Here is an 18,299-nt window from a genome sequence, read left to right as displayed (position 1 = left end):
TTATCTCCCCACTGTCGGGCTAAGTTGAGATAAAGTTTAATGACGGGACTCTGATCTCTATTAGATTAGACAAGGGCATTTCAAGACTGTTGAATTGCTTCCAGTTGTGAAATGATCACTAAGACCTGCGCTGTGCTGACTCTCTGTCCCTGTCTCCACAGGAGGGGGGCTTCATAGGTTTCATGCGCAGCCTAAGAGGACGTGATCAGGAAAAGGTTGTCAAGAAGAAGGAGGAGCTCTGAGGGCGGCGTGCAGGGAAGGGGGGCGTTGCACTGCACAGTTTGTCATTGCACTGTGACCCTTGACCCTGGCAAGGGCCCTATCAGCACTGACGTGGGAGACTTGATGACCTCAGCGAAAGGCTATTTTTTTATACCGTGGTGATCACGTTTGTAATAATACCAACAGAGTACCTACAGTCAGACTGACCACTTGAGACTTCCTTTTTCATGGATATTCTGATGGGCAGAAAATATACAGACAAAAAAGTGATTTCTTTCTTCTTCTTTTTTTTTCTTTTTTTTTGCCCAAACACTGTGACTGCATATGTGAAAAGCTACACCCTATACTGTATCTATGCAATACTGACCCCTGCTTAGCCCTTCGGGGGGTCTGTGTGATTGACACCCACGGTGGTGTGTGGTGGTGGGCATCATTATTTAAAGGTGGAGGCTGCACTGTCAATCACTCCACAGGGGTCCTAATCCAGTCCCATCAACCCTGCTCGTTCTCCAGAAGGGACACATTCTCATTATTGACACACTTCTGTTGGTTCCAGTATTTTTGTACAGAACCTCAAGTCCAGAGCCATCCAGAATATTGCTTCGTTATCCTCACAGATCAGTTGGAAGATAACTGAATTTAACACCAAGATCTAAAACAACAGCCCATAGCTTGTACAGTAAAATGTGAAGTGCTACTGTATAAGCTACTGTAGCAATGTGAAGTAGGTGAAATCGTGGCCAAAGGGTCAATATTCTGTATGGTTTCAGGCTCTCATGGTAACTTTTGTTTGCTTAAAACTGTGGCCTTAACGATATAAAACAAACACATATGCTGGAATTGCAGAAATCTAAAATATTAGGTGGAAGAGAATCAGAGGCCTGGTGCCCTTGCAATTCCCTCAAGTCATGGACCCGAGCAAGTCAAAGGAGAAGGAAAAAAACAAACAGAAATGCCAAATATTCTTCTGCACATTACCCTCGATATTTTCCTGCCTCGGACATTTCCAAATATTTACAACAGTCACAGCTGTAGTGACCTCTTGTACGAGGTTAGGGCTCATTTCCATAAGCATGGGAAATGTTCAAGTATGGTGGCTAAATATTGCATGTTGATCATATAATGTCAACAAAACATGAATCCCCCCCCCCGTCCACTGAAGTAATCATGGATTCCTCCCAATGTCCCACAATCCCCTCTGCACTCACGCACTGTTCATGGAGATGCTGGACTAATTCAAACCTCTGGTTTACATTGGGCATTCAGGGTTTTTGTTTAAGGGTACCCAGTCTGTTTCATGCCCATGTCCAAGGGGCCAAAATGACAGCCCTCTGGACAGCTTTGTCTCAATCTGTGTCTGCCTGCCATGCCTTGGCCTGGAATTGCTCGGCTTCAGTTAGCTTGGACAGTGCTCTCACATGCCTTCCATCATATTCCAAGGGATGACTTCATGGTACATCCAAGGAGCAATTAAGTATTAAGAAAGTGAAGTCTCCAGCCCCCCTCCCCCTACGAGCAGCATAACGCCATCGAATCGGGGCCATCATTATTACTTCCGTGGTGATTTTTTTTTAATGCTGTGTGTTTTCATCTCCCACGCTTCGGCCACTATAAATATTTAAAGGCTTATCTGTAGCTGAACTTGTGTTTTATTATTCAAGACTTTGGTTTCTTTCATTATGAATAAGGTTCTCAGGGATAGCGAAACACAATTAAAGGGAACTAGTTTGTTTGTAAGTTTGCATTCCAGCTGAATAATTTTGAGCCCTTAGGTCACCAAATTATATATTGTTTACATTTCTATCCCAAGAAAAAACAAACAACTGAATAGTCCTTTTTCTGTGCTATATCATGACCACATGTATCGAATAAGACGTATTGTCAGTAGATGTTACTGAACCATTTCTCGTCAAACATTATCATTGTGATTCTTAATGGACTCATTCCAAGTGAAACTGTCTCTAATGTACTGGCTGGCACCAAACACTTTTTTTGTATTAAGTGTTCAATGTGACTATAAACATTTCATGGTATGCAAGAGTGCTTTACGCAGTTAGGTGTTGCCATGTTGCTGTAATTAGGTGTTCATTCTCCTCTCGAGGGGAAACAATGACCTTTGTTTACTCTGTCCATTTGTTTTTGTTTAGGAGCCTCCGCAGTGACATCACACGTTTGTTGAATAATAGAAAGACCACCTCTGTATTTTCCCAAAGGTATCCATGTTGTGTGGGAATCTTTTACACTTACGCCAAGAAGTCATTGTTGCCTTTGTTGATTTTTCTGTGCCCAGCCATACGTACAGTTTTGCCCCTTGCAGTAAGGACCTTGAGAGATAAAAAAAAATAATAATAAAGTCAAACATTTCCAAAACTTTTTTCACTTGTTTTTATAAAATGTACACATGTGTGCTCTGCCTGTTTATTTTAAGTTTTTTATTGAATAATTTTTGAGCCACGTTAGGGCTGTGGCTCTGGGGATGGCAGTGTTAGTTAGTCGGTTGGTCTGCCACTTTGATGCACAGAGAAATGTCTCCACAACTCTTGGATCGATTGCCATGAAATTTGCACACATTCAAGTCCCCCGCAGGATGAATTTGAATAACTTTGGTGATCTTCTGACTTTTCATCTAGCGCCAAGATCTACGAATACTTTGGTTTATGACCCAAATAGCTGCAAAACTAATGCCATTCCCACCGGCCTCAGCTGTACGTTGTGTTTCGTGCTAATGAAATGTTAGCATGCGAAAATACTAAACTAACATGGTGAAATTGTAAACATCACCTGCTCAGAATCAGAATCAGAATCAGAAATACTTTATTGATCCCCGGGGGGAAATTGTACAGTACCGGTGCTCCCATTCAAGAGTAGAAAGTAGCATAATTTAGAACTAAAAGTTTGTACAAAATATAAAAATAAGAAATACAAAATACAAAATATACACATTAACAGTATTTAAGTGAAATGAGGTGAAATGAAAAATGAAATGAAAATACAAAATATACACATTTACAGTATTTAAGTGAAATGAGGTGAAATGAAAAATGAAATGAAAATACAAAATATACACATTTACAGTATTTGCTAAACACTCCTGAATGTGTTTGCACTCTGACGTCAACATTTAGCTGAAAGTAGAGCTGGTGCAGAGCAGCTAGCATGGCTGTCGGCTCCAGTCTTAGTCTTGTTAATTTATTCGGGAACTGGATGGGGAGCTTTTTACTGTTATCACCATCACCACTCATCATTCTCAGTGCCATCACTACCACTGTGATTAGTTTAATGGCTATACTGCAACGTCCATATCCACCTATCTTTGAGCTATTCTGAATAATGAGACTCCTCCTGTGTTGAAAGTTAGATAACATTGTTAAAATTCCACATGGCAAAAGTAGACACTGTATATACACATGAATGACAATTTGTGCATTAACACTGCAGAATATCCAGCGTGTGAGAACATGTTTTAAACAACATACACCAGCGAAACCGAGCTGCGCTGTTGGCACATTGACATAAATAGAAGTTGACCTTGTCGGGTCGCTGGGCTGATGGACAGTTCTGGTGAAAGCAGTTTTTGTGCCTGTTTATTTTTACATTTTTCTCAGTTCTGCACTTCAGAAGAGAAACAAATGGACCACAAGCAGCACTCAGCAGATCTGACATGGATGGCTTTATGATGAGAAATGGCTGGAAAATGGTACTGGACCTAAAAGTGACCCTGCTCACAGTGACGTCATAACTCTGGGTTTCCAAGACGACAAGCATGTCAAATGTTATGAATCATTCCTTTTAGGATCGAGGTCCTGGGAAACCTGTGTGGAGTTCAGTCCTCATAGTGCCCTGCTCAAGGCTCGCTCTAAGCTGAGGAGTGACTTTGAGACTGAAGTTTGTTGTGTTCAGTGTTTGCAGTCCACAGGTCACGCAGGTCTGCTTAGATAAAGTGCTGCTGTTGGGACGTGTGCAGTGTTGGGCCATAGCAGGCTGATTAATGCCTGTGAGCACAGGCAGATATACCCTCTCAATCCCAATTTCACTTTAGAGGATTTTCAAAAGGGTGGATTTTTTTAATGCCTTGGAGCATTGCTTCTTTGTGGGTTTTCTTGAAGGGGAGGGACAAGCATTTTAAGCTGTGCAAAATGAGCATAAGAAATGGAGGGCACAGGGTTGTTAACACAAAGTCAAGGTCTGCTCGGATTCAAGTACCCTTAATAGAAGCCATTTCCCCTTTATGGATAATTGTGTTTTGGGCTGTTCAAGATTTTATCTCTCTGACGTCAATCTGCACTCTAGCTTCATCTTCATCCACCTGCCCGTCCTCTACCTCACCTCTCCTTCTTTGTGTCATCATTATGTTCATTTTTTTAAATAAAAGTCTACATGACACCTTTTTTCAGATGCATCATTGAAAAGCAACTTCCTGCTGTTTATTTTGTTGATCTTTTTCTGTACATACTTTTGTTCCATCCCGTTGTTTTCCTTCTATATGCTGACACTGGGAACAATTGGCTCAAACACCAGAAGTCAACGAAATAAATAGACCTCTGAGTATCTGCTTGGGAGAGATAAAGATTTTCTTTAGCTCGTTTCTCGTGAGGCAGTAATCAAAATGATTTGCTTCCTTTGCTGAAAGATCCATATGTTCACTCTCTGTGCTCGTCAGTGGAGCTGTCAGTCAACACCGAGATGAACAACATCCCTTTTATGATATTGGTGATAGAAATTAGTCAATTATAGTTGAGGAAATCCATCAGAGCTGTGCCATCAAAATGTCAAATGCTTATCCTTGATTGACTGGTGAAGCCATCAAGGGAAAACAGGCCTTTAAATGAATAGCTTCCATGCTTAACCAAGAACAATAGACGTTTCTGCATTAATGCAAACTAGATTCACAGAAATCCATACGCCATGTTAAATATCAACAACTGACTGTTGGACTGAAATTATTATTCTTTTGATCATGTAAGAAGTGTGTGTGTCTAAATACTTTACAGGCCACATGATTTGATCTGAGAACTATTGAACACATTGCAATATATAATTAAATATGGTTTAGCTCCTGTTTTTGAAGTGGTAGTATTATTGATTTTTAAAAAACGCTAAATACTTGCAGCACACTAGAGAAAAACTCAATATTTGAAAGCACTCCACTCTGATGTTTTAGCAATTCCATTAAATTCTCAAGGGACTAATTAAAAAAAGAATGATTTGAATGAATCTGATGCAGAAGAGATAGAAATATACAGTACTTCCCGTAATGCATTTTGTTTAGGTAAGACCCTACCTACTAAATGCTCATGTCATTCAATCTCCAAGCCCTAACTTTGTAATGCAGACTGTCTGTGAAGTGCATAGCTTCCAAGCCAAAATGATGCAGACACCCCACCATTACACCCATATGAGATTGATGAACATTTGCTTCCAAACCCATGTAGATATGCTGCTATATTCCTCTGCTGTCAGGCTTTCCACCTGATTCTGAAACCTGGCTGCAGTGATTTGCTCCCATTCAGCCTCAAGAGCATTAGTGAGGTCCAACAATGACGTCGGAACAATAAGAACTGAATCACAGTCAGCGCTCCACTTCATCGAAAAGATGTTGAATGGGTTTGAAGTCAAGGCTCTGTGCAGGCCAGTCGAGTTCTTCCACACCAAACTGGGATTTCTTCATGGATCTGGCTTTGTGCATTGTCATGTCGAAACAGGAAAGTGCCGTCTGTATGCTGGAGCATTAAGTTTTCCCTTCACTGGAAACATAAGAGGCCAGGCCCTGAAGTATGTGGTGGACACATACCTCCTCCAGAGCCACAGAATACAACTGCTTTCATAGTGATCGTCACGACTACTAAAATGATTTATTAGTGGGGCTTCTAAACTGAGTTACTCTAAAAAAAATAAAATATATCAGATCCGTGTGCATGGAATGATGATGTCTGTCAGTTTTCTATTAGTTTGTCCTACATTTTGGTCCAGAGTAGACACTCAGTGGACACATTGGAATGAAATTGGATTTGGATCTTTATGTTCCCCAGAGGGATGTTTCCTAGTGATTTTTGCTGGGCATATTCACGCCTTCCTTACCCACCCCATGCCCTTCTTTTTAGCACCATCCTGAGAACAAACTTAATGTTACTGTCAGTATGTGGCCTGGTCTGTCCAACAGTTTTTATTGTCAGGTGTAAGGAACATTGCAGTCTCCAAGGACAGCTACTGAGGCATCAGTCTTTAAGTCTTGACAGGTACGACAGGTAGCCCTTAAAAATCACATTTTGTCAAAAAAAAAAAAAAAAAAGTGAACCAATAGAATGTTCCACGGGTATATTTTTAGATATGTCACAGTTTTCAACAATTCCAGAGTTGAAATGTATAATGATGACATTCTGGGAAAGAGACAATTGGGGCTGATGAATCTGAATGCTGATGTGTGTGAAACCTAGTAAACCTCTGTTTAGTTAGACTGTGTCACTGTGAATGACGACACTGCCTTCCTCACACCTGACATTCTCTGCACTAAACACTTATCGAGACCTGTGGCTATTCATCAACTTGTCAGCAGCAGCAGACATCCATCATCCACTTTCACTCTGTGTGTCTGTCTTTCTCCCTCTTTCACACACACACACACACACACACACACACACACACACACACACACACACACACAGGCCATGAGGATACTGAGAAGGTCCCTTCAGGCTGACACATTGCCTGGGTTCTGAGGAGATTGCACAGATATGTGTGAAGGATGAGGCCACTAACCGTCTCTGTATTGTTGTTTTTATTTCCTCTAGCCGCAAATGTTTTTTCCTCCATATTCTAACAGGAAATGTATGAAAATAGGTAAAAATGCTGATGCCAGTGAATGGCCTATTTTAGGTCTGAGTGGAGCACTAAAGCTTGGCAGGCCCTGGGAACGCATTATTCATTTTTGATGTTATTTTAATTTTAACATGAAAAAAGATCTCGGCATCAGATGCTTGGGAGTAGAGCTAATTTGTTTCTGGCTTTCAGTGGGAAAGTGGTAAACTGGAGCAAGTAGAGATCAGAATAAAAAGATAACCAAAATGTAGTGAAACGTTAAAAACACAGTATCTATCACAAAGCTAATAAGCTCATGAATATTTACAAACAAAGTTAAAGCGAAATGAGTGAATATACTTCAGTAGCGCACTATTTACTGTCTACCTATAAATAGTGCTTATATTGTTATTGTTTGTATGTGTTATGTTTTGTTTTATGCTGCCCAGTTAATTTGAGTCTTTTTAACTTGACTTTGTGTAGAAAAGTGCTCTTTAGGGTGTCCTAGTGGCCGAGGGGTTTAAGGCGCTAACCATGTAATTGCAGTGTCCCTGGTTTGAGATGTGACTAAGAGCTCCAGATGAAGCCTTTTAAATTGACCTTAAATTAAGAATTATAGTTTAATCCCTTGCTCATTTTTCTCATACCCTGTGGGATATATGATTAAAATAAACTATTCCTATCATTTTAATTCAAAGAAATTGTATGTAATTTAATCAGGTATGTATTGTTAAATTAATAAAAACAAATCAATAATGTAATATAAAGATAACAACTACTGTGATTATTATTATTTACATTTTTTTGAAAAATTAACAACAATAACACAACAAGACCAAAACATGAGTACAGGAACTGGAAGTAAAATGATCATACATTGTTAGAATCACAAACATATATACATAATAAATATTAGTTGTATTTGGTAGAAACTGAAAAATCCTGGCATTGTGAACTACATGCCACAAGCTACATGCTACATGCTACATGCTCAAATCAACTGTTTAATCAAATAACTGTTCTTGTTGGGTACCAGTCTAAACATTCAAAAATTTCTAAGATATGGACAAAAACATTACAACACTATTAGATTATCAAGGCAATGTGAGTCCATAAGTCAGTGAATACAAAATTAAATGAGAAAAACTTGAGAAATAAAAATAAATGCAGAAGAAACAACGACCAGGATATTATCTATTTAAGAATTTAATATGAAATTAAAAGGAAATATGCTGAATATCCATTTCGGTACAGAAGTCAAACACTGAACACAATTAAAAACGGATGTTTTATTACAACAGAGCGCATTTGTTTTGTTTTTTTCTGTGATGTGATGAGAGGTTGTCTCTACCCACAATGCACAGCGAAACAGCCACGTAAACGTAAAGAATTACAACCGCTGATTTGCTAGCCGCCTCTGCTCTCTGCACAGTTTCATAGCTGCATATCACAGATGTCCATATGATGCTACACTCGTTTACCAGGTATTAAATACCCAACTAACTATATTAGTATTTTACACATGTGTGTTTGGTTCAGGTTTGCTTATATATTTGCCTTGAGTTGTGGGTATGCAAAGGTAGCTGTTAGCTCCCTAGCCTTCTAACGTTAGCTGGAAGGAAATGCTGGTGAACAAGCTAATGTAGTTAGCTGCTAACGGTGGCTAGCTGGCTAGCCTGGTCGGGTGTAGCTAGCTTGTTGGCTAGTTTTCTTGTAATGTTAACTGGCCGCTTACATTAAAGGAAAACTTTCGAAAAGACGAAACGTGTAGCTTCAAGCGTTCGTAGTTTTATATCGACAGATGTAACTGTTATGCTAAATAAACCTACTCCTTGCTCCTCAACTACTGACACACTGCTCCTAAGGTTAGCTAGCTAGCATAAACGTCTTTCCTCTGTAAAACCGTCGTCGTAATGTCTTGCTGTTCTTTTAACTTATTTAATAAAACCAGGTGGTAATATCGGATTCATGAGTTTGCATTAAAGCTCTGAAATGTTCACGCTGTGTCACGAGTGCGTTGACAGCACGTCGTGATAGGATGACTCCAAGTGCTTCTTCTCAACGCCCCTTCAGTCTCTCTGTGGAGCTGTCCATGGTTCTAGCACAACCGACTGCTTAACCACCGACAGGTTCTGTACGTTACAGCAGCAGAGGTTCTTAAACATTCTAATTGTGCCACCCAAATTTAAATGTAGTGCGTCCCAGAGATCCAAGCTCATATGCATAATTAACAGACATAATATCTCCATTAGTTTATTGTCAATAAAGGCATACCCTTTAATTAAAATCTAAAATTTGGTGAACTTCAGTCAATTATAATTTTTAACTAACATTACAAAGCGGTGACTGAGTTTGCTAACTATCCAACTATAAGTGGAGAAATACACACTGTTCTGCAGGCATGAAAACACCTCTGGAGATGCACCTTCTTTTGAAGTTTTCTGCTTTGTTGTCGAAGAACTCAGCTTTCACTTGTACTGCGGGTGTGATGTATGTAGGTGTCTTTACTTACAAAACACACTGCGAGTGCTCCTCACTTTTTTTTACGTGCTGTGACACCATATAAAAGATTCATCCTTATATTCATAAGGAGTCAGTTTTGACTTAATTATGTTATGACAGTTTTGACACAACAATTATGTTTTGGTTGTTTTGGTCAACAGATGACTTAATTCATCTGCAATCAAAATAGTTGCAGATTAATTTTGTTTTTGTTAATTGTTTCTGCTCTTCTGTCAGATATTTAAGACCTCACACCATGACAAATTTAACATATCTTTTATTTAGACATGCATTTGAACAAAACGCATTGGGAATTGTTTGACTCACAATGTGGACTGAGACTGGTATTGAACAACAGCATTAGATATTCAATATATATATACAGCTACACTCTCAACAAGCTTTCTTCCCTTATTGTTTGCAGGGCTTCAGTGAGATTGCCAGAGCTGTAAGATGTCGATGGTGTTGTTTGCCTCTGTGGTCCGGGTCGGGGATGGCTTGCCTCTCTCTGCATCCACTGACTATGAGCAGGACAAAGAGCTTCAGGAAACCAAGAGGCACCTCAAAGGTCTCTCCAAGAAACTCAGCCAGTTCCCTGACCGCTGCACACTTAAGACTGGACCATACAATGTCAAGTAGGTCATATGGGGTTAATTCCAAATGTTTGGCAAAGTAGTATAAGTAGTATATCCAGTTATGATACCCCGTTAAATGTGGATAACTGTTAACTTGCTAGATAAGAAAAGTGTTTGCATGGCTATGAATTAATTCACTTATTTCTGAGATCTGTATAAAATACAGTTTAGAGATTTAACTAAAGAGATTTAGATAATTTTTGGCCTCTTCATCCATTTATACCCATGGGTGATTTAACAGTCTACTGCTGACAGTTTTTCTGCTCTTCTTGACCCCTCTAATACAACTTTGTTGGAAAATGGTTTTTAATTTGAGTTATTTGACAGCTAGGCCTTCATTTGAGGTGTCAACCATATTCTAAAAGCCCTGCTGGTGCTCAGGGAAATGCTTTGAAACTCTCTCAAGCACTGTTTGTTAAGAGCTAATTAGTCTTATTAAGACAGAGAACATGAGCTGAAAAGAAACTCAGAGTCAGCCATCAATTAGCCAGCTATACCTTTCAACAACCAGAGTCTCCTTTGATAAAAGTCTCTTAAATCAATGAGAGCAGCCTGAAGCATCAGAAGAAGAGAGGGTCAGAAAATGGTGAAGGTTAGAATGAGGCAGGAAGTGTTTAAAGTCACAAGTTAATCTGTTCTGTGATATTTTGGGCCCTTTAGAGGCTGTTGTTATATTTCTGTGTGAGGTAAGCAGGAGGAGTTTCCTTGTATTATTCTTAATAGCAGACTTTATTTGGACATTTTTTGAACTGTTTTATCAGTCTGAGCCCTGTTATGTAGGGATTTATACTGTATCTGATAGGATTTAGGGACTTCAGAGTGACCTGAACATAGACTACTTTACATTTTAACAAAATATTTTAACAAATTCAAATTGTAACTCAGTTATACCAGTTACACCTGAGGACTTTATCCAACTTTATTTTTTCTATTACAGTGAGTTTGTGATATGTTTTCTGATATGGTATCAGTAAAATATTATAGAGACTGTTGGTCTATGCATCCTGTCGAGAGACTTTCAAGATAATGGGAAAAAGATATATTCACTAGTAAAATGTCAGAGGTGGTAACACACTAGTTGAATCTGAACATAGACTTTTGACAGGCCCGCTAAAGGTTCTTGTGACACCGATCTTGATTTCTTTACACTGGCTCCCCATCAAATTATGCATCCAATTCAGTCAATTTTACAGCTCTGCATGGTCAGCATCAGTGAGCTACTACTGCCCTGTATCACTAGAAGGTGCCTGAGGTCTTCTGATCAGGGCTTGTTGGTTGTTCCCCCCTCCAGGCATAAAATGGAAAATATATGGAGACTGCCTTTTTGTAGTTGTGGCTCCTACATTTTGAAATTAATTTGGATTTCCTTTGGACTCTTTGAATCTTCTGTTTCTTCTGTCATAATACACTCACATCAGCATTGACACAACCAACCTGATCTGTGTTTGTGCTTTGAAACAAGCATTTTCCTGCTCATTCTCTGTAATATCTACTTTTAGATCATCACTCCAAGCACTGAGTCTTCAGTGTGAGTCTGCACTGTTTGTTGACATTTATGTTTCACATCAATGTAGATGTTTTGTTAACCGGCTTTCCCCTCAATTGTGCTCTGAGCCATTCAGATAATAGTAGAAGTCTTTGTATCTGGGGAATTTAATTTGTGCTCTGTGTGTGTCAATTAACACTGCAGGGCCAAGAGATAGAGTGTCTGCAGAGCTGAATGTGAATGTGGTATTGCGTTTAATTAGCTGTGAACATGTGAATTTTAGGCACAAATGTGCTGAAACAGTGTTTGTGCCCTGTTTAGAGCAGCAACCAGCAGAATCAGGAATACCATTGGGTTTTTTTCCTATAATCTGCACTGCATTTAGCTTGGTGTCCTAATTACAGTTTCCCAGGGTTTCTGTCAAGAGAAAAGATTGCAGTGTGTGAAAAGCAATAATGTTTATGTGTGTGTGTGTGTGTGTTTCAGTTTCACAAGCTCGCTGGGTGTTGGATACCTGATGGTATGCACCGCAAACTACCCCAACGTGCTGGCCTTCTGCTTCCTGGATGAGCTCCAGAAGGAGTTTATCGTCACCTATGACACCAAACGAATTAGCAGCGCTGTTCGGCCGTACTCCTTTATTGAATTTGGTGAGCTCCATGGAGTTTTGCAGCTTGTTTTAGCTGACTATCTCATGGTAAACCTTATGATGTCAGTTGCCCACAGTTGAAGGGCAAAGTTTGTTCATCAATAATAGGGGGAAAAGATCAATTGCATAATAAGAAGACGTACCAATTTCTCCTACAAAATTAGCCTCATGTTACAGCATGAGTATCAAAGACTGAAATCTTAACTTAACCCTGACAGAATGTTCTCTTATATTCAAATAATCAGTTGATCTCCCTTGTTTTGCTCCCTGTGTTAATGTATTAACCACCTTGTTGTTGTGCTGACTGTCATCCATCAGACACCTTCATCCAGAAGACCAAACAGCGCTACAACAGCCCGCGCTCTCTGTCCACCAAGATCAACCTGGCTGACATGCAGACTGAGATCAAGCTGCGACCGCCCTACGAGCTTTCCCCTGAGGACCTGCGTTCTATCAATGGATTTTCAGTGCACATGCCCTCTAAATACAAGGGCATAGGTAGGACACGAGCTGCTACCACACACACACACACGCGCCCCATTACATACCTCATCCAAGTATGAAAGAGGTTTATTACTACCTACTTAATTTCCCTTCTGGAGATCAATAAAGTGTTATCTCATTTTATCTAACTCTCATTACTTTTTTTACACTATAAACACTTGTCGCACTGGTCTATGTAACACAATGACATAGAAAGGTCACTGGTGATTACCTCAGAATACTGTATCCTCTACTACACCAGAAAATGCATCGGTCATTGTTCACATCAGACCTGTAGACTCTTCCTCGTGCTTGCTATAATGTTTAAAGGCGCAGTACAGTACCAAAATTCATTACCATCTGTGCATTTGTAGTAGATGATGGTAATCTTCCACTGTCCTGTTTTTTTCAATGCCAATCTTTTTTAATTACACTTGAAATACTGGAATTGGTTTATAGATCACTTAGAGTATCACATCAAAGAAGTCCATCTTTCTCTAGAGAGTTATCTCGCTGAATGATATTAAGGGCTCATTACTTTCACTTCAAACAACAACAAATAATTTCCTTTATCTGGGTAATTTTGAGTATTAAAAACTGGTTTAAAAAATCAATAATACAAAAATTTATTTAGGGAAATGCTATGAAACTCTCTCAAGCACTGTTTGTTAAGAGCTAATTAGTCTTATTAAGATAGAGAACATGAGCTGAAAAGAAACTCAGAATCAGCCATCAAGTCTCCTTTGATAAAAGTCTCTTAAATCAATGAGAGCGGCCTGAAGCATCAGAAGAAGAGAAGGTCTGAAGACGGTGAAGGTTAGAATGAGGCAGGAAGTGTTTAAAGTCACAAGTTAATCTGTTCTGTGATATGATTTGGGCCCTTTAGAGGCTGTTGTTATATTTCTGTGTCTTGTATTCTCAATAGCATACTTTATTTGGACATTTTTCCAACTTTTATCAGTACATTTTACAAAAATGTATTTAGAAAATACAATTTTCTACACAATACACTCTAAATATCAACATTTATTGTTGTAATGACTTTTTCTGGATAATTAAGAGCTAATTTCTCACTTTCTCCATTCAATTACTTGAAACATTTTCTGAGCTACCCTCGCTGTGAGAGGGCATTGTTTACTTTAGACTGCAGTGAACGGTGTATTGTCGCAGCAGGAAACCTTTGGAAGCATGGCAACATAAAATCTGGGTAAATAGCAGCTTCAACTGATTTGCTCTTTTCTGTAAAACAACAAAAAAAAGTCTCACAATGAGTCTCAAGGATAGTGTATGTCTGGTGGTCAGATATCCCTTTGCACAGTCAAGCGGCTCCTCTGTTGGTCTATTGCTCTATGGCTCAGACCCCCTTCCCCTCAGTTGCTCCAGAAATCAACCCTCTTGTACGCACCGTCACACTTCGGCTGCCCCAAGCTAAGCGATGCCGCCTCGGGTCACTTAGAGCTGCTGTGTTCCCCCTGACATCCTCTTCAGGGCAGCTCTCCACGCTTTGTTCTCTATCTGTTGGTTGCCCTTGTCAGTCTCTGTTTTCTGAGAGCATAAATCATCTTAAGACAGAAGATGTAAAAACAATGTATGCTTGGCTTTTTCCATGCATCTATTCATGGATTTATCCTTTTATTCAGCATATAACAGTTTTTATGTATGATTACATTTCATAAAATATATATGTTTTTTGTTATATACTTTGGAAAGCAGATTTCTTTTTTTGTTAATGCTTTTGTAGATCGTTTGTCAAGGCTGATTGTGCTGAGTCTGCAGTACTGTGTTCTCTCTGTCTTCCAGCCCCCACACAGATGTTAGAGCCAGTAACTCTCTCAGGCATCGTGTCCTGTGTGCTCAGTGTCCTCTGTGGAGGCCTGAACCTGCTGCGAGGAGTCCACGCTATAGAGAGCATACTACAGGTGAGGACATAATGGAGATGACATTCAAACAGATTCAGTTTCATACAACCTCATAGTTTTGACTGTCAACTGTATTGGTAATAATAAGTTGATTACTGAGATCGGGGAACATGACAATCGCATGATCAGACGGGTTAACAAACTTCCAGGTTATTCAAAATTACTTGGTAGAGAAAATGTAGGCAAACTGTATTATTATATATTATATTACCCAAAATGTCCATTATAAACATTCAGCGTTGACGTCCTGTATCACTGTAGTTGTGTGTGCGCAGTTTTCTTATGCAATGAGGGATTATTAGTAATTATTACACGTGCACTCACTTTTGGTTTCACCTCCAAATAAAAGTGGTGAAAAAATGGTCTGCCCCGTCTGACTTTGTGTTTTGCAACATTATCATACAATGTATTTAGTTTTAGATTAAACTAATCGGTTACGTCGTCAGTCTGCCATATGCCGTCCATTCTGTTCCTTGAAACTGCAAATGTCACATCATATTCTATTAAACGAGATGAGACTAAATGAAAAAATACATATAGGATCCTCCTGAATTTTCTTGTCATATTGGTCTCCTGATGCTTTGTCTAGACATGAATGACTAGCGCTAAAAAAAAAACTCTTTCCCTCCTGTCTGCAGAATGACGATGAAGACTTTAATTATGTGATTGCCTTCTTCCTCGGCACAGCAGCCTGTCTGTATCAGGTAAGTGATAGTCTGCGGTAAGAGCAGCCCATCACTGGCTGACTGGCTGACTAACAGCCCTGCACTTTACAGCTCAGCAGCTTGTCAGCTAGACTAACATTAGCAAAAGCTCAATGCCTTTCACCCCACTACCTTCTCTAAAACATTTTCATCAGCTCCTTTTGTGTGGCTCCTAATACTAAATGGAGCACCACAAATTGGTAGACTGATGGGGGGAACAAAGTTATCAGACAGGATTACTTACTGAGCAGATTTATTGTCCCATGAAGGACATTAATGATGAAAACATGTCACTGGTCAATGTCCGTCTCACAAAGTGTGCAGCATTCAAATTCTTCTCTGCGGTTTTCTTTCAGTGCTACCTGTTTGCCTACTTCTCAGTCTGGAGGAACAGTAAGTCCTTCCTGGCGTTTGCACTCATCTGTCTTTCCAACATGTATCTGTATGAACTGAGAAACATGTGGCAGATCCTCTTCCATGTGGCGGTGGGGGCCTTCATGACCTTGCAGATTAGACTGAGGCAACCGCTGGGTAAAGCGCCAGACTACAACGTCTGACAAAAACTTTAAACACAAAGGACAAACGGACCTTCAGTCGGATGTCTCGCACACGCCCTGGAAATGCAGCGGAGACGGCACGGCCAGTCTGGGTACAAAGTGAAACAAAAGAACAATCCTCGCAGTTCAGAAAGAAAAACCAAAAATCTTGCAGCACCACAGTAGTCCTGTTCACTACATCCCAGCACCAGTGGACAGTGACAGATCTCAGTGTGGACCTGGAGGAAACTGCTGCAGCCCAAATCATTTATGGAACATATTGGATTGGTTTTTGAGCTGTCTACTCCCCACCAGTTTCTGATGAAGATATTAACTTTTACTTTCTTTCAGTGCAGCCATAGTTAATGTCAGAGTCCTGCATATGTCCAGTTTTGCGAACTCATAAACATGCTGCACCGGCAAGGCTAAGTATCAGAACTGACTTACTTTGAGGAATGTAAAAATGTTTTTTTCCATTTAAGAAATTAAGTGAAACTCATCGACTACATCAACGTTTAACTTTATATCAACACAAATCAGCTGCACAAGAACTTTGCCTAAAATTTAATTTAACTATGACAGTAGCCACAATATGTTGATTTGGGGTGTGAATGTGGCAAAATGTGTGCATTTCTAGAGATCTTGCATGCGTCAAAGTTGGAAAATAGGACAGTTGCGTATTCTGACGAGTCACCAGAGCACAGGCTTACATAGAAAACAATTGATGCAGGTGTTTTGATGAAATGTATGTTGCCCTTAAGAATTTGACCAAACATTTGATGTTTTTTTTTAAGATATTATTTCCTTGAGCTCGGCTGTGGGCTTTCCTGAAGGCTAAAGGGATGTTTAACAGTATATGGCTTAAATTAAACACATAGTAATCCCTATTTTAAAAAAACGCACGAGACGTAATTGTAAACTGTTAGGACTGATAAAGTTACTTTAGAAAAGATGAACATGAAAAGACTGCAAGACTGGACATTAATCTCAATCTCTTGTTCAGTTTTTTTTCTGTCTGTCCCATTTTCGTCACCCACGTCCCACTTACATCCTGTTACATGCACTTTTTGCACATGTACCCATGTGTACCTGACCTGGTACACGACTCTGGTTTAGGTCTTGGTTTAAAACTATGCAATGCTGCCTTGAATGTGTGGCCCTCATTTCAGTTTGGTGTATTCTGTGTTCAGGAGCCAATGATCATACCTTATTTGGAGATATTTGTCATTTTGTAGACAGTTAATTTCGCTATTTATTTATTAACTGACTCTTGACTTGACATGGTCAATGAAGATTTATACAGATTTTATTACTTTAATTTGTTGTTTTATGATTGCTCCAATTTTTTTATACGCAGACTGGCGCCTAGTTGTCACAAACTCCTGCTCCAGTAGACACAAACAGCCTGTTAGCATTCATACCCTCCTTCCTCACCCACACAGCCTCAAGCATATGCCAGTGTCAAGTGACTATGTTAATAAACAGGTTTGTGTTGGCAGCGGTAAAGATGCGTAACTGTGTCGTCGAGGCCGGAGGCAGCCCGCATCATCTGAGCAGCCGTTGGCGTGCTTTTTCCTCCTACCAAGCCCCACGGTTCAGACATGGTTGTGTCTGCCACCTATGAAGACAAAAACTCTCTCACCCTCTGCCCGTGTAATGGATATTAGTACAGTGTTTACTTTTAACAAAATTACAGTCAGGAGATGCAACATTTGTCGTTATTAGGCAGTGTGAGCTTTGTTCAGGGAATTATGGGAAGATTTCGTGCACCCTCCCAACAAATAATAGCAAACAAAGGGATAAGAGTAGAGATTTGCGTCATGCCTTTATTGTTCATTGTTCATGAGTAGCTCAACAGTTGTGCCAAGATTGTCTTTTCTTTTCTTTGTTAAATAATCCCTCTCATTGGAAGAAGTTAAAAGTGAAAATGAAAAGAAGTATAGCCACATGCTTCACTCCATGTCCATCTGGCATCTGCACTACAGATCTGTCGGGGGACCGCTGCAGCACTTCAGCTTCGTATGATTCATCAGCGCACTCTCTGAATGTTCCCTGCTTTTCAACAGCGGTACCACACCTACATGACCTAATAGCTCTTGTCACAATATGGCTCAGACTTGAATGGATCTCAACTGTTCACGTTGTGTGAGTTCACATTCTCCTTTTCCACAGCAGTTACATTAAATGTGTAGTGTGGGTGTGTTTCAGGCTTTTATACTGGTTTATCCAAGAATGGAAATTGAATGTGAACATCTCCGGGTCTTTAAGACTTGGGAATGAACTGCTGGAAGCTTATTGTATGTGTTGTATTGTTTCACAGTAGAGTGTAGTATCACGCCTTTTTTAAAGTTCCTCAGTCATGACTAGA

The 18,299-nt window shown here is 39.7% G+C and overlaps 2 protein-coding genes across 3 annotated transcripts in view; both read left to right on the top strand.

The window, feature by feature from the left end:
* The window catches only part of pdia5 (protein disulfide isomerase family A, member 5), a 46,420-nt gene extending 46,178 nt beyond the window's left edge, over positions 1-242 (top strand). For both annotated transcript variants that reach the window (XM_070915152.1, XM_070915153.1), the window contains one exon: positions 162-242. In XM_070915152.1, coding sequence (XP_070771253.1) covers positions 162-242 — 81 coding nt within the window. The remainder of the gene's footprint in view (positions 1-161) is intronic.
* An 8,199-nt stretch (positions 243-8,441) lies between these two features.
* sec22a (SEC22 homolog A, vesicle trafficking protein) lies at positions 8,442-16,874 on the top strand. Its single transcript, XM_070915069.1, has 7 exons — positions 8,442-8,501; positions 9,944-10,154; positions 12,127-12,290; positions 12,608-12,756; positions 14,527-14,691; positions 15,330-15,395; positions 15,752-16,874. The coding sequence occupies exons 2-7, from the start codon at positions 9,973-9,975 to the stop codon at positions 15,950-15,952; spliced, it is 927 nt and encodes a 308-aa protein (XP_070771170.1). The 5' UTR covers positions 8,442-8,501; positions 9,944-9,972; the 3' UTR covers positions 15,953-16,874.
* Positions 16,875-18,299: the final 1,425 nt, after the last annotated feature.

The sequence above is a fragment of the Enoplosus armatus genome, chromosome 11 (assembly GCF_043641665.1).
Source record: "Enoplosus armatus isolate fEnoArm2 chromosome 11, fEnoArm2.hap1, whole genome shotgun sequence".
Lineage (NCBI taxonomy): Eukaryota > Metazoa > Chordata > Actinopteri > Centrarchiformes > Enoplosidae > Enoplosus > Enoplosus armatus.
The sequence above is the reverse complement of the archived record's forward strand: the minus strand, read 5'-3'. Positions and strand labels throughout refer to the sequence as shown.

What these genes read in the sequence shown, in the direction of transcription:
- sec22a (XM_070915069.1), top strand. Translation starts at nt 9,973, where the DNA reads ATGTCGATGGTGTTGTTTGCCTCTGTGGTCCGGGTCGGGGATGGCTTG. An exon ending in ACTGGACCATACAATGTCAA is followed by an intron (nt 10,155 to 12,126) that starts GTAGGTCATATG and finishes TGTGTGTTTCAG; the next exon opens with TTTCACAAGCTCGCTGGGTG. An exon ending in GTTCTATCAATGGATTTTCA is followed by an intron (nt 12,757 to 14,526) that starts GTGCACATGCCC and finishes TCGTTTGTCAAG; the next exon opens with GCTGATTGTGCTGAGTCTGC.